This window comes from Psilocybe cubensis, chromosome 1, assembly GCF_017499595.1.
Source record: "Psilocybe cubensis strain MGC-MH-2018 chromosome 1, whole genome shotgun sequence".
NCBI classification, from domain to species: domain Eukaryota; kingdom Fungi; phylum Basidiomycota; class Agaricomycetes; order Agaricales; family Agrocybaceae; genus Psilocybe; species Psilocybe cubensis.
Window position 1 is genome coordinate 3,181,065 of NC_062999.1, and position 14,443 is coordinate 3,195,507.

At 47.5% G+C, this 14,443-nt stretch overlaps 7 protein-coding genes across 7 annotated transcripts; 6 read left to right on the forward strand and 1 right to left on the reverse strand.

The window, feature by feature from the left end:
* Positions 1 to 636: 636 nt before the first annotated feature.
* On the forward strand, positions 637 to 1,461 carry JR316_0001089 (Protein GID8-like protein; the record flags this gene model as incomplete). Its single annotated transcript, XM_047886902.1, has 2 exons — positions 637 to 813; positions 1,003 to 1,461. 2 exons carry the CDS (start codon positions 637 to 639, stop codon positions 1,459 to 1,461), a joined length of 636 nt encoding a protein of 211 aa, XP_047754648.1.
* A 242-nt stretch (positions 1,462 to 1,703) lies between these two features.
* Positions 1,704 to 6,329, forward strand: JR316_0001090 (MAP kinase kinase kinase mkh1; the record flags this gene model as incomplete). Its single annotated transcript, XM_047886903.1, has 8 exons — positions 1,704 to 2,279; positions 2,334 to 2,501; positions 2,558 to 5,204; positions 5,260 to 5,518; positions 5,575 to 5,716; positions 5,771 to 6,040; positions 6,097 to 6,185; positions 6,239 to 6,329. The coding sequence occupies 8 exons, from the start codon at positions 1,704 to 1,706 to the stop codon at positions 6,327 to 6,329; spliced, it is 4,242 nt and encodes a 1,413-aa protein (XP_047754649.1).
* Positions 6,330 to 6,652: 323 nt separating this feature from the next.
* JR316_0001091 (uncharacterized protein) lies at positions 6,653 to 7,093 on the forward strand (the record flags this gene model as incomplete). The annotated part of the gene is made up of 2 exons (XM_047886904.1): positions 6,653 to 6,838; positions 6,884 to 7,093. The coding sequence occupies 2 exons, from the start codon at positions 6,653 to 6,655 to the stop codon at positions 7,091 to 7,093; spliced, it is 396 nt and encodes a 131-aa protein (XP_047754650.1).
* Positions 7,094 to 7,626: 533 nt separating this feature from the next.
* JR316_0001092 (uncharacterized protein) lies at positions 7,627 to 8,048 on the forward strand (the record flags this gene model as incomplete). The annotated part of the gene is made up of 2 exons (XM_047886905.1): positions 7,627 to 8,010; positions 8,031 to 8,048. 2 exons carry the CDS (start codon positions 7,627 to 7,629, stop codon positions 8,046 to 8,048), a joined length of 402 nt encoding a protein of 133 aa, XP_047754651.1.
* A 956-nt stretch (positions 8,049 to 9,004) lies between these two features.
* JR316_0001093 (UPF0587 protein) lies at positions 9,005 to 9,825 on the reverse strand (the record flags this gene model as incomplete). The annotated part of the gene is made up of 7 exons (XM_047886906.1): positions 9,005 to 9,058; positions 9,118 to 9,204; positions 9,260 to 9,387; positions 9,442 to 9,505; positions 9,574 to 9,630; positions 9,685 to 9,768; positions 9,823 to 9,825. The coding sequence occupies 7 exons, from the start codon at positions 9,823 to 9,825 to the stop codon at positions 9,005 to 9,007; spliced, it is 477 nt and encodes a 158-aa protein (XP_047754652.1).
* A 183-nt stretch (positions 9,826 to 10,008) lies between these two features.
* On the forward strand, positions 10,009 to 10,932 carry JR316_0001094 (37S ribosomal protein S24, mitochondrial; the record flags this gene model as incomplete). Its single annotated transcript, XM_047886907.1, has 3 exons — positions 10,009 to 10,315; positions 10,386 to 10,717; positions 10,768 to 10,932. The coding sequence occupies 3 exons, from the start codon at positions 10,009 to 10,011 to the stop codon at positions 10,930 to 10,932; spliced, it is 804 nt and encodes a 267-aa protein (XP_047754653.1).
* A 451-nt stretch (positions 10,933 to 11,383) lies between these two features.
* JR316_0001095 (Cell division control protein 3) lies at positions 11,384 to 14,196 on the forward strand (the record flags this gene model as incomplete). Its single annotated transcript, XM_047886908.1, has 11 exons — positions 11,384 to 12,111; positions 12,163 to 12,250; positions 12,316 to 12,423; positions 12,474 to 12,690; positions 12,747 to 12,875; positions 12,932 to 13,013; positions 13,079 to 13,213; positions 13,273 to 13,390; positions 13,446 to 13,813; positions 13,862 to 14,108; positions 14,164 to 14,196. 11 exons carry the CDS (start codon positions 11,384 to 11,386, stop codon positions 14,194 to 14,196), a joined length of 2,253 nt encoding a protein of 750 aa, XP_047754654.1.
* Between the last annotated feature and the right edge of the window lie 247 nt (positions 14,197 to 14,443).

Consider the following 14,443-nt stretch of genomic DNA (forward strand, 5'->3'; position numbering starts at 1 on the left):
GTACATGGAAGGTGAGGATCCTTCGATTGTTGTGAATGCCTACAAACAGGAAGATTGAGTTGTTTGCCATGCAAAAGAGGGGGGCCGGCGTATACCCAAGTGGATAGGTTACCGTCAGAAAGGCTTCAACAAGGATTAATTTGGCCTCTTGTGGGTGGGATATTGTTCGGCATGTTAAGACCAAGTTAACTAGTTATGTCCCTCCGGCCACCGTGCTCGATACTCACGTGATTCCAATCCGCCACAAAACGAAACCTGCCCTAAGGCAAAAAATAATGCACAATAAATTGGCGCAACCATCTCATTCAAGTTTTCCAATGGTGAGTGTATCCCGAAACTCTGCCCAAGCTTTGTCCTAATTTGCGTACCCTGCGGCCCCAGAAGGCATCCATTCGCAAGGAAGAGTGGGAAAGGCGCCTGCATGATGTGCAAGTTTCGAAAGCGTGAGTGCCAATCTGCTGGTCTTTGTTCTGCCTGCTATGCGATGATATTCAATTGGGAATCTCTCTGAATATTCTAAAATTCAATGTAGAGACCAATCATTGTTGTTTACTGATTCATCTTCTGTTGTTCCTGTTATGGAGTTCTTTTGTACTGACGGGCACCTTTCGTATCAGTGATTTGAACCGTCTCATCATGGACTACCTGGTCATTGAGGGGTACAAATCAGCGGCAGAGGAATTCAGCCAGGAAGCCAATCTCATCCCGCCGGTCGATCCCGAGAGCATCGAAAGCCGGATGGACATCAGAGAAGCGCTCCAACGAGGAGATGTCGAAGATGCCATCACGCGAGTCAACGACCTGAATCCTGAGGTGTGTGATATTTTCCCATGGTGTCGAGGCAGCCGCAAAGGATTAAACCGTTTCATGCACCACGCATAAGCCCCTCGGGGCTGCTGATGATACATGTAAACCAAAACTTCAGTCTTCAATATGATTCTGCGCTGCCTCGGGAACAAGTCTGTATATATAGAAAGAGAAACTGACGGAGCTCATTGACAGATCCTGGACACGAACCCTGCGCTGTACTTCAAGCTGCAGCAACAGAAGCTGATTGAATTCATCCGGCAGGGACAGATTGCAGAGGCGCTGACGTTTGCACAGGAAGAGCTCGCACCGCGGGGGGAGGAATCGCCCGAGTTTTTGTCCGAGCTTGAGCGGACGATGGCGCTGCTGGCATTCGACTCTGCGCCAAACGCGCCGGCAGCGATTGCGGAGCTGCTGTCGCCTGCGCAGCGGATGAAGACGGCGGGAGAAGTGAATGCAGCGATCCTGGAGAGCCTGAGCCAGGGAAAGGAGGTGAAGCTGGTTGGACTGCTGAAGCTGCTCTGCTGGGGCGAGTCGCTGCTGGAGGAAAAGGCGGATTTCCCAAAGGTGCGTAGTAGAGGGCGATTCTGGAAAATGGCTAACGGGGTGCTCGGTGTAGCTGAATGTACTGGAGGGAACGTTGGTGTAATATAGATAATAAATGTTGTAATATAATAAATAATGATATGTTTTTTGGGAGAACGTGTGTGCCTGAGCGGCATGTGTTCTTAGGTCAGCACGGACGCATTCTCTTTGGAGGCTGAACGACGACGCCGCTGTCCTCGCACACCGTGTCCCTCTCTTCTCTACTCCCACCAGTCTCCTCCTCCTGCCCCTCCCGCCCACCCCACTTCCTCCGTCCCTCCTGGCGGTTTCTCCGTCTCCTATCTTTCTACATGTCGGAGGACTCGCGATCCAACAAGCAGACGGCCAGGAAGATCTATTATGTCGCCAATCCAGGCTCAGGAGACTCCGACGATGCAAAGGACGACACTCGCCCCCGCACCCATACTAATGGCTATTCCAACAAAAGACCCCAGGTCTCTACAGTTTCCAACTACCACAGGCCTACCCCTTCTCAGCCCACCCTCCTGGCCACAGACCCTTCAGTAACGAATTCTAGATATCCTCTACCCCAGCCTCCCCTGTCCCCTGACAGCACAGATTCTCCTTCTCCCCCGCCCCCAAGTACCCCCAGTCAGCATGCACACTCCTATTCCGCCGATCTCCACCTAAAGGTCGACCCCCCATCAAAAGCCCTCCCTCAATCAGAATCCTACCCATCTTACCAAGACTATCGGGCACTCAACGATGTTCAACCCCACGTTTCTAGTTTCATCTCTCCTTCGCGGACTTCCTCTGCCTCAACACCCTCGGCCAGTAAGGGGTCCAAGCTGCTCAAGCACCTCAAAGCACCGTTCGGTGGTCGCCCACGGCCACCGGCAGGCGAGCAGTCTCGGAGGCCATACACAGTGAGTTTCCCTTCTTCACTTGTATCATCTTTAATTTCACGATGACCCGCACAGTCTCCGACCGTCACAACTCCGGAATCATTCACATCGTCATCCAGCATGGCCTCCTCGTCTGTATCTGAAAGAGTCATTTTTGTGACCTCTGATTCAGAGCGCTATGTTACCGTGGATATCAGCAGCGCGAGGAGCGCCAGCCAGATAAGAGAGCTCATTTTAAACAAGGTATGTGGCATTTAGTTTTGTCCTTCTTTTTTTGGTGTCTCAATTGTCGGTTTTAGTTGGGCATCTTCAATGAGGACGAGCTGTATCCATACTCTATCTATCGAACAGAAATTGGGGAGAGTCAGTCCGGGGAGGCATTGACCAACGACCGTCTTATGGCCATGTGTCGCGATCATGGCGATTCCAAAGGGACCCTCAAGTTTTTCGTTACCCAGTCGACTGCACCACCTCAAGGACCGTCGCCTATTCAACTCCCAGATTACTCAAGTCCCCCTGTCTTACCCCCCTTGGCTAACACGACCCCCCTGCAAATAAAACGACGCTCAAGGTCCAGGAATGGGAGTTTTTCCTCTGCGAGCGAAAATATCCCCCTGGAAATTGGGTATGAGGCCGATCTTGACTACCCGGAACACGATGTCAGCAGACCTCTAGCTCGCACAACCCACTCCCAACCTTCAGCTTCGTCGTCACAAACTGCACTTCCTTCTCCGCATAGAAGGCCTAGCCTTGCTAATCAAGCACGACCATCTTCTCCTCTTCTGCACTCGTCTGGGGCCAAGCCTCAGAAGAACGAAGAAAAGTATGGCCATGCTCTGCCTCCATTACCTACTCCGCCACCTCCTCTATCACCTGTTCGTCCATCGTTTCTCAGCAATGAAGAATCTTCCTCGTTAGGTATTCCACAACGACATCATCATGCAAGGTCAACGTCAGACGCAGGTTCCCACCAGGATTCCGCAGTGAAGGCAACAGAACACCATCCAGAAACAGCTGGTCAACTTTACAGTCGAGGATTGGGAAAGCTAAAACCTGAGCCACCCCGTGAAAGCACGAGGGAGCGATTAACAAAGCATGCACATGACGACGAGGATCAGCCTTGGGACATCATTCTACCCCCTCCTCAGCGCGATGAGCAAGAGCGAGTGTCCCCGAGCCTCACACGTGGGTCACGACAACCGAGTTATTCTTCACAGTATCGACCCTCCTCACCGTATACACCAAGACACCCTGTATACAATTCTTCCAGGCCAAGTCAGCCCTCTGTCCCATTACCTCTTCAGACGCAACGACCTTCCTCTCAACCACGACCTCCAGCAAATGTTCCCATTCCTGGAAGTGTCTTTGTCAACTGGAAGGGTGAGGAAGGCGGTAGTAGTCGGAAACCGACGCCACCATCGTCCAATTATTCTTCTACTAGGCTTGGGAAGTCTATGACGAAGAGTATGAATGATTTGAAGTTTGCTGCAAGTCATGCCTCCTCATCGCAGAGTCGCCGAAATTTGCCATCGGTATCTCAGTTACCCATGACTCGTCAGAGTAACATTGCTCGTGTCAATGAATCACCATACTCTCCCAGCAATCTCCCAGCAAGCAATATGTCTCTCAATGTGTCAGCCAAATCCTACGAACCGCCCCGAAGTTTTTCAAGACCCCTTCCTGTCCATGGAACTGCCGATTTTCATCATAGCTCGTCGTCTTCGTATCTCAGTCGCGGTGGCGGTTACTCTTCTAATCTTTCAACGACTAACAACGACCCGTACCCAAGGCCACAATCAGCATCTGGTGATCCGGTTACGTCTCCGACTCGAGGCTATACTCGGTTGCAGTCTCCTGTGTATGGGTCGACGTTGGAATCTGGAGAAAGCAATCAATCACCCCGCACAATTTCCCCCAACAGGCCCTATCACTCTCCAGGTATCCCTGGACCTCGTCCAAGGCCAACTACCTCGAGCGATCGCTCAGGTTCATCTGACATTCAAAGTGGACCTGAGACTTCAAATACTACCCCTCCTCGAACACCTATTAGTCCTCACAGTCCTCGATACGATCCTTCTGAGAGGAATGGTCTTGTTGAGGAACAATCCCCACCTTCTTCTCCCGACGACATTGTCATCAAGAGCACTGAATCAACACTCAAGCAAAAGGATCAGATGAACCTTTTGGATATGTTGCACGGATCGTATTCTCAGCCCACCCGGCAGATATCACCCCCTCCTCCTCCTTTGGAGAGCAAATCTTCTTACGCCCCTGACGATGGTGATGATGACGACGATTTTGATAATGAAGGTGGTACGTGGATTGTGCGACCTGAGGCACCCAAGTCAGCTGCACGGCCACCTCTGACAGTACAAATCGAGTCCTCGAGCAGCAGCAGCAGCAGCAGTCGACCAACGGAGAATGGCACTCACCATTCTAATCGCCCAGATGGTTCGGCAAAGGATACCCACCCTCCGAGTAGCTACCGGCCACTTCCTTATACCTCAGTCAACCCGGTATCACGGCGACCAGAGAGTACGTTTGTCGACCCTGAAGGTGACAATTGGGCACCTCGTCCTCCACCTGAAAATATCTACGAGCATCTCGAAAAGTTCTTCCCAACGCATGACCTTGATAAGCCAGTCATCGAAGCGACGTCGGGCGACACATCACCGACGAATGCAGAGCCGGCAGCGGCTTTGCCTCCACCAGTCCAGATCGATGAACGGGCGAAGATCAGGGCGAAGAAATCTATTCGTATCGTTGCTCAGGAGCACAAAAAACGAATTGATCGCACTTCGAGAGCTACAGATACTTCTCGTGTTGACAACATGATGCGCAAGCGAAGTACAAAGCTCTGGGGTAGTAAGTTGGAGGAGGTGACTACAGCACAGGGACGCAGTGTGAACACCAACAGTATACCCGAATCTCCTTCTGGTGGACCCAGTATGCTATTTATCTTTCTTATCTTACCATTGAATTATGCTGACACAAATTTCAGCTACATTCAAGTGGGTACGAGGTGAATTGATTGGAAAGGGTACTTATGGCCGTGTCTACCTGGCTCTGAACGCCACGACTGGAGAAATGATTGCAGTAAAGCAAGTTGAACTGCCTCAAACGCCCAGCGACAAAAACGATTCGCGTCACCACACAGTTGTTCAGGCATTGAAGATGGAGAGTGAGACGCTTCGAGACCTCGATCACCCTAACATTGTTCAGTATCTCGGGTTTGAGGAAACCCCGGCCAACTTGAGCATGTGAGCTTTTAGTTGACATTTTATTCAGAAAGACGGTGCTTATTTTGAATTCTTAGCTTCCTTGAATATGTCCCTGGTGGATCTGTTGGAAGTTGTTTGCACAAACACGGAAAATTCGACGACAACGTTACGAGATCCTTTACGGCGCAGATATTGAGTGGTCTTGAGTATCTCCATTCCAAAGGCATTCTTCATCGAGTAAGTTTCCTACATCGAGTAATTATTTCATTGATTTTTTAACCTGTATCATAGGATATGAAGGCCGACAATATCCTAGTCGAGATGTCGGGAATCTGCAAAATCTCCGACTTCGGAATCTCCAAACGAACCGAAGATCTTCAGGGCGGCGCGTTTACAGCTATGAAAGGGACTGTATTCTGGATGGCTCCGGAAGTTATTAACACGAACAAGAAGGGATATAACTTTAAGGTTGATATCTGGAGTGTAGGCTGTGTGGTGTTGGAAATGTGGGCAGGATCAAGGCCATGGATGGGTGAGGAGATGATCGCAGTCATGTTCAAGGTGTGTGATTTTTGCGTAACCTGGGTTTGGTGGATCTCAAGTCCTTTTTCTTTTAGCTCTATCAATCCAAGCAACCACCTCCAGTCCCTGAGGATGTGGTCCTGTCAGAAGAAGCAGATGATTTCAGAAGAAAATGCTTCGCCATGTATGCTGCCCGTTGATCACTTTATGATGTCTTTTCTGACCCAAAGAATTTAGAAATCCCGAGGAGAGGCCGACTGCGGCTGAGCTTCGAAAACACCCTTATCTCATTCTCCCACCTGGTTGGGTTTTCACTGGATTTACTTAAGAACAATCTACATACTTACTACTAACCATACTTTCGCACCATTCTCATTTTGCTAGCCCTTTTCTCACCATTCATATCCAACTACTTTCACGAACCTCCTTGCCATCATCTAGTTTGCTTTTCAGATCACTCTTCATGTCGTACTACCATCACATCCAGTTTCACTATTCCTGTCTTCGTACTCTGTGCTCTTTGTTGCAAGTGAAAACATACATACCTTTGCATTGTGTAGCAACTTTAATTGCTTAATGGCCATATGACGTCATACATGAACGCACTTGATCGTGTGCTTGCTCAAGCTTTCTGGAACCCAACTACGACTCATGCCTTTCAACTCACATCCCTCTGATAATGACGATGAAGCAGCCCGTGTCGCTGCAGCAATTATGATCCAGCGTCTTTGGAGAGGTAGTCACAATCTAACCAAGGAACGGCATTTAAATGCTGACGCCAGATGGGATGACGCTGCCACTGGAGCCAAGCTTGCGGTGCGGCATGTATTAGCACCAGTATGTAATTTCAGGGCTGATCCATGATATTTTGCTTCCGGATAGGTTCATCGAAATGCTGCACTTGACGAATCTACCACTCCTCGACAACGTTGGAATCGTGCTGCCTTTTTTATCACCCAACTGAAATTCAAAAATGAACTACTGAGCAATAATGGCGTCCAAGTTGAGGCTGAAGAAAAGCACCTGGAAGCTCAGCATTGGCTGGAAATGATTGATGGGTGTGTATATCTTTCTGGAAATTTGGGCGCCTAAATGTTAATTATTGGATTTACTCACGAAAGGAAGCACCGTTACGGTTCAAATTGTAATGTACTTTTTGTGAACTAGCAGTATTGAGTGCTTATAATTTATCTTCTTATAGTAAAGGTTGGATATATTTAATTCTTTTGAGGTTCACACTGCAGCTCACCATGTGCATGATTCCTCCAGTGGTATTACAAACGATGGCAGGAAGAAGATACCCGAGAGAACTTTTTTAAATGGTATGTATCTTCAGGCTCCGATTACCACATTGCCTCTTATTATCTTCTGTCACTCGAAGGCTTGACCATGGGGGAGGCAAAGATCTCTCACTAGACCAATGTCCTCGCGAACGATTGGAAAAAGAGGTGGGTTGGTATCTCTTCAAAACTATCTCCACCATGCTTGTACTAAAGGAAGAAACATGCATAGCGAATAATGTTGGTGTTTGTCCATACAAACGTGCAGCGCTGCTAACAGATATTTATACAGATACCTTTCTGCAGAGCAAAGTTGGCTTTTCTATTTATTTTGATATTTATTGAATGTCTGAACACATTCCCGTAGGGTTGAATTACTTGGTGAAAATAGGAGATGATGGTCGGCTCTACTGGGATAAAAATAACCAACCTGTTGATACCACTGCCGGAGACTGGAAAGATGCAGGAGAAGGTCGAGGAATCGTTCCAGAGAGCATGCCTACAAGAAATATGCAGCATACAAAGCTGCATGGTCATGTCCCTTTCACCAATAGTCCAATAACGTCTCGAGAGTCTTTGGACCAGGAAAATGCTGCTACTCATTACGCAGGTGGGATTAAAGGCAGGCATTGGTGGTCAAGATATGTTCGACGCAATTTCACTGCTCGAGGAGTAATGGAACGGTTGCTGAGGAAAACCGTTAGACGAAATACTTGGATCTATGTGTCGGTATGTTGCTAATGTTCTAGTTATTTGGTTTGATTTAAGTAATCGACTGAGGAGTTTGCAGGACAAAAATTGTAAGAGTCAACTTTTTCAAAGACTCAAGTCATCCACTCATACATTGAATTAAAGTTAATATATTCATTGGAATCAAAGGTAGTATTGTCCACGGAAACTCTACCCATAATCTAATTTGTCAATTATAGAAACAGGAGCCTTTCAACACTCATCATTCGTTGCGGGTGGTATTGTGACGTCCGCTGGCCTGATAACTGTCAAACAGGGGGTCATACATACCCTTTCACCGCTTTCCGGCCATTACAGGTTCTTTTTTTTCAATGGAAACAGCGGAGAATCATACTGACTTCCTTCGTGTATCAGGACGTCAGTAGATGTGAGACTTCGAGTGCAGATCAAACTAAATAGGAAATCCTGACCCGAAAAACCTTCAGCATTTCCATAGATTCATTGAAGTTTTAGCTGAACGAGGCGTCGACATGCACAAAGTCAAGATTAGTAAAGCGGAAGCAGCGTTGTGGGGGTACGTCGATTTAAAGACAGTGTACAGCTCGCTAACGAAGAGGAATGCCCACGATTGAGCATCTGGCCAAATTTAAGAAGGCGCAATCGAAAGTAGTGAGGTCTGGAAAGCAAAGGCTGAAAGAGGGGCCGAGGATGGCTAAAGCAACAGTGGTTCAAAATTCCACAGACATTACAAAATGGAAGAGAGATATTTTGACTGGGCGTAGTTCAGCACACAATGATGGCAAATCCGAAGAGACCAAGCATATGAAGTCGAAAATTGGCCACAACGATTCAGCGAAAGACAGTAGCGGGAAGAGAATAGATAGGTAGATTTTACCATCTTGAGGTGCTTGCAGGTGCGATCTAGCGGTGCAATTTGATATAAAGGAGATGTATATTCGACGACTTCCTCCGTAGTATTTTCCTAATGTAAACTCCACTTGTTTAGCTACACGTACAAGTCATTTAAAAGTGCTCATGCCCTATCCCATCGGCTTCCGAATTCTGAAATACCAACCGGAAGGGCCGCCTAGAAAGAATAAAATAGGTTTCCAGCTCCAAAGTACAACTTGACGAATTTCTCCTCACCTTTTCATCATAATCATTCCACTCTCCTTCTACCAAATCGACCTCGGGAAACTTAGTCCCAGTGGTGCCTACGCACTTCCATGTTCCCTAATAAATTGGCTAAATCATCCATCCAAAAAGATTCTTCTTAAAAACAACATACTCGAGGATCAAATCCGACGAACTCTAATCCTCGACATTCAAGCACAAGCAATGGTTGGAATTGGGCATTTTCTGCGGTGTAGGGTGTGAATGGGGTAGGCTCAAATTTAGCAGAACTTTCTCTTTTGCCTAAAAGAGAAAATTAGAATTGAGCGTGAATCATGCCCGAAGAAAGCTACAGACACAGGCCACATTTCCATACGAAGTGTGCAGTGCTTCCTTTTCCTCCAGATACTTCGCGTTCCTCCTTCACGTCATTCACCAGAGATTAGGACGATAGAGAACCTGATAGAAAATAAATGGATGATATCTTACAAGACGATTCAGGGAGACAAATTTAGGGTGAGTTTCGTTGCAGCTGTTGCACTTCACCTAGACAGTTTTGTGAGAATACCAGTTGTTAGTATGCGATTTAGCGCAACAGACCTGGAAGAAGAACTCAAAATCATTGGCAGCTGGTTCCAAGCTAGTGACATTTTCCAGTTCGGCTTTGATAGATAATTGGAGACGCTATGCTAATCATAAGTGTGAACATGGCGATTGAATTACAGAGTCAAGTCCTACCATCTTGATTGAATGAACTGAAGATTATAAGTTTCAGTGGTGACTGTCAAGCAATGATCAAATACATCCCGATATGGTAAAGCGTGAGGGTCTTCTTATTTGGTCATGTATGTCGGCGTCCTCTCAGCGGACTCGACGCGCGAAATAATTTGTCCAAACTACCAAAGGTGACGTTCGGTATCTGCCATGGCCCATTCACTAGCCAGATTTCTCTTGTCGCCTAAATGCCCTCGGGTGGCACCCTCTGCCTGCCGGATATCTCAGGCAAGCTTCAGCACATCATCCGCATTGCAAGCGCGGAAACGCGTCCGAAACAAGGCGCCCCGTCGGACTAACAGTGTGCTGGAGGACGACCTGGAAGAAATATGGGAGCATTTTGAGGACTCTGCGGATACCTATGATTCACCTACTGCCGGTCATATTATTCTGCAGAACGAGCGCCAGATGCTACATTACATGCGACTCATTGAACACGAAATGCCAAAACTTGTCGGTGAGTTTAGGAGCGCTTTTTTATTCTTGGAATCCGTGTTTTTGGCTCATCCGTGTTTTGCATTTTTCAGCTTACAGAAAACCATTTGTTCCCCCCTCTGCGGATAAACCTTTGATTGTCCGCTCTGTACACTACCAGGGAGAACAGCATCCTGTTTCGCTCAAACGTGTCATCGTCGCCCCAGTCGACGCTCTGCCCTTGAAAGATGATTCTGCTGTCCATAAAGCCATCCTCCTCGCAGGTCCAAGATGGAGTCCTGTTCCGCATGCGGACTCCGGTGTCAGTGGTAATGAGCTATGGGGTAACGGCTACATCAAAATCGCGTGTGAGGACTTCCCTAAGGCCTCCCAGAATCTTAAGTGGGCCAGTGATACCTTGGATAAACTCGTCGCCGAGGCCAACGTACGCATTTATTTCTGTTGGGTTAAACTGCTGACTGACACATTTCATAGAACTCGGCAGATACATTCTCTGACGTGCCCATTGATGCCCGCCACTTAGTTTCCAAAATCCGCAAGGCGAAGGGAGGTGACCACAGAGGGAACAGACCATTTAATCGCACCACCATCCATGATTTCCCAGAAGAATGGCTACCTAAACCTGTATCCTTGCAGTAATTTGTATAAGACTGCAATACATTATGTGCCACTCATCAAACTAATAGCGTACCGCATTGAACCGACGCACTGGGTACTCTGATACTTTTTTAAACCGTAAGCTATGATATATGAAGGCCTTTTGACGCCACTACCGAACCGGCCAAAGGAATGCCATGATGATTCAGTAACATCTACGCGCTTGGCCAGGAATGGCTCTTTGTTTCATTGACCCTGTAGGACTGGAGTCTTCTTTGGCCCAATTCGTGCCAGCGAAGAATGCGCTTTGTTTCTTGAGTTAACGGATGCTTCCTACTGATAAATAGCATGTAGTTTGCTGTTCGTCGATCCCCACATTCTCACCTTGACGGTGAAGACGACGTTTCGAACCCTCACATTCTTTTATCACTTGTCTCCAATTTCGTTATTTTTATTTTTATTCTTTTTCATAATTCGTATTCTTTCGTGGATAATGCCCAAGATCTCTTCGTCTGCGCGTTCGTCTCGCGCCTATGATGAAGTTTTTCACAGACCACTGCAACAATCGCAGATCGACGCCATTTACGCCTTTAGATCACGATTCGTCTGCGACGGAGTGATAGATAAAGACATTAGCGAAGAGGTTCGAAACGTCCTATGGCTAACGGAGGCCATACTGCGAACAAATGGACTGAGTTCAATGGAACGACCGAAAGTCAACCTAATGGAAACTCGTGGCAGGACCATCTACGACGCACAACCTATTGATTTTGGTACACCTACACCAACACCTCAGGCGAAACATGTGCTTGTTCGAAGGCTCTCGGAAGTACTTGGAGGCCTGGAGGAGCTTGATCCAGAAACTGTCATATTTCCTATTAAAAACATAGCAGAGCCCATTACTCCTCCGAGAAAGACGCGACAGGATGCAAGAGCTAGATATTGCGCAAGCACTCCCAACGCATCGCGTTCTCCGACTTCTGATACGCTGTTCCTGACCCTTAGGAAGAAGAGCCAAAAGCGATTTTTTACATCGCCGGGGTCTGCCGAGGTGCCGGACAGCCCAGGCGAAAGACGAGGGTGGTCGCGATCGCCTACGCCGCCTCTGTCGTGGTCTGTGGAATCGTCGCCAGAGTCAGTGGAGACGATGGGGTGGGAGGAAGACTGGGAAGAAATAGAAGCATTGAAGGCTGAAGATTCATTTCAGAAATTGTTCGAGATGTTCGTAAATACCGGGGATGAAATGTTGTAGAATATGAATAATAATTATAGAGAGCCTCGAGGCAGACACACGGAGAGACGTATAAAACTGAGGACGAGACAAGATGGTGGGCAAGATGAAGCAGCGACGGCGGATTTCGTGGGTGCGTCTGGCGGTTCAAGTTCGGGGTGATGGCAGAGTGCGAATCTGATTGTTTGTATCAGGGTCTCTTGTTGCCCAAACCCAAATTGGACGTGGGCTTTGCCACCTCGACCAAACAAAGACAACATCGCCCGACTTCTTTCCTCCCCCTCGTTCAAGTCAACTTAAAAGTAATTTTCCCCTGCCACTCTTCCTTTTCGCTCCTTACCTCTCTTCCCAGATGGCCGACTCCTATACATCCTCGCGCAACGGCGACATTATCTCAAATGGCGGTCTCAATGGCTCAAGTCCCTCTCTCGTCCCGACAGCGCACACACCAGCTCCCTCCAACGTCATCCGCAAAAAGCTCATGGGCTATGTCGGCTTTGCCAATCTCCCCAACCAGGTCCACAGGAAGAGTGTCAGGAAGGGCTTCCAGTTCACCGCCATGGTCGTTGGTCAGTCTACCGCCTTTTTCTCTCTGCGACGTGTATCTCATTCTCTCCGTCTATAGGGGAGTCCGGTCTCGGCAAGTCCACGCTGATCAACACTCTCTTCAACACCACTCTCTATCCACCCAAGGAACCTATTTCGCCGGCTGCAGATAGGCCCAAGACCGTTGCCATTGAGAGCATCGGTGCAGGTGCCTATTTTTATCGCACGCCTCTAGACACGTATCCTCACTTCCTTTACGTATAGATATCGAGGAGAACGGTGTTCGCCTTCACTTAACCGTCGTTGATACTCCCGGTTTCGGTGATTTCGTCAACAACGATGACAGGTAATCATTTGGCGCGTGGCGCCATTTTCACCCCATTTTTTTTCTCACTCTTTGCTCCTATTCAGTTGGAAACCCATCGTTGAAAATATCGAATCCCGATTTGACTCGTATCTTGAACAAGAAAACCGCGTCAACAGGACGAAAATTGTCGACAACCGTGTCCATGCCTGCTTGTACTTTATCCAACCCACTGGCCATTCGTGAGATTTATTTGTTTGTTCGTTGTCTAGACTATCTTTGTTCTGATCATCTCATATAGTCTCAAGCAGCTTGATATCGAGTTTATGCGCAGACTTCATACCAAAGTCAACCTTATCCCCATCATTGCAAAGGCAGACACTTTGACCGATGAGGAAGTTACCGAGTTTAAAGAGAGGGTGCGTCATTTTTGCTTTGCTTCTAGCCGCATTGCCATTAACACACTTTTTTCAGATTTTGGCCGATATTGCCCACCATAACATCCATATTTTCCAGGCGCCAACATATGAGAACGAGGATGAAGAGACCATTGCTGAAGCTGAAGAGATCGCCGGAAAAATTCCATTCGCTGTCGTAGGTTCCGACAGGTTGGTTAATACCCCTGACGGTCGTCAAGTCCGTGGACGCGCTTACCCCTGGGGTGTTGTCGAAGTTGACAATGAGGAACATTGCGACTTTGTCAAACTCCGTCAGATGCTTGTCCGCACGTACATGGAGGAGCTCAGGGAGTATACCAACGATGTTCTTTACGAGAACTGGCGAACAGAAAAACTTCTTAGCATGGGTGTCGCTCAAGATTCTTCCGTGTTTAAAGAAATCAAGTAAGTTGTTCAAAAATCCTGATTTTTTGTATTAATCTGTTTGTACAGCCCTGCTGCCAGGCTACAAGAAGAACGAGTTCTTCACGAAGCCAAACTTGCCAAGATGGAGGCTGAGATGAAGATGGTCTTCTTGCAAAAGGTTCAGGAGAAGGAAGCCAAGCTTAAGCAGTCCGAAGAAGAACTCTATGCCCGGCACAAGGAGATGAAGGACGCGTTGGAGAAGCAACGTGCCGACCTTGAGGACAAGAAGAGGAAAATCGAAAGTGGTCGTCCATTAACACCCGAGAAATCTTCTGTTCGTTGTTTATTATTTTTGAATGTGATTTTTCTTGCTAACACTTTGATTTCAGACCACGAGGAAGAAGGGCTTCCTTCGCACGTAATTTTTCTCTAAGAAACGATCAAGAACGCGGTATCATCCATCCACTATTTTGACATTGCCAGCCTCTCTCTACTGGTCATCTACCTGGCCCTTCTTTGTTTTTTGCATGTACACCATCTCATTAAATTACCTTGTTACCCATCGTTATCTTGATTCTCGTGAATACTCGTCACTCCTTTCATCGGATATCCCCTACTTGCTTCACTTTTTAGTACAGCTTTGAACTTTCATTATTCTCTATGCGGAAT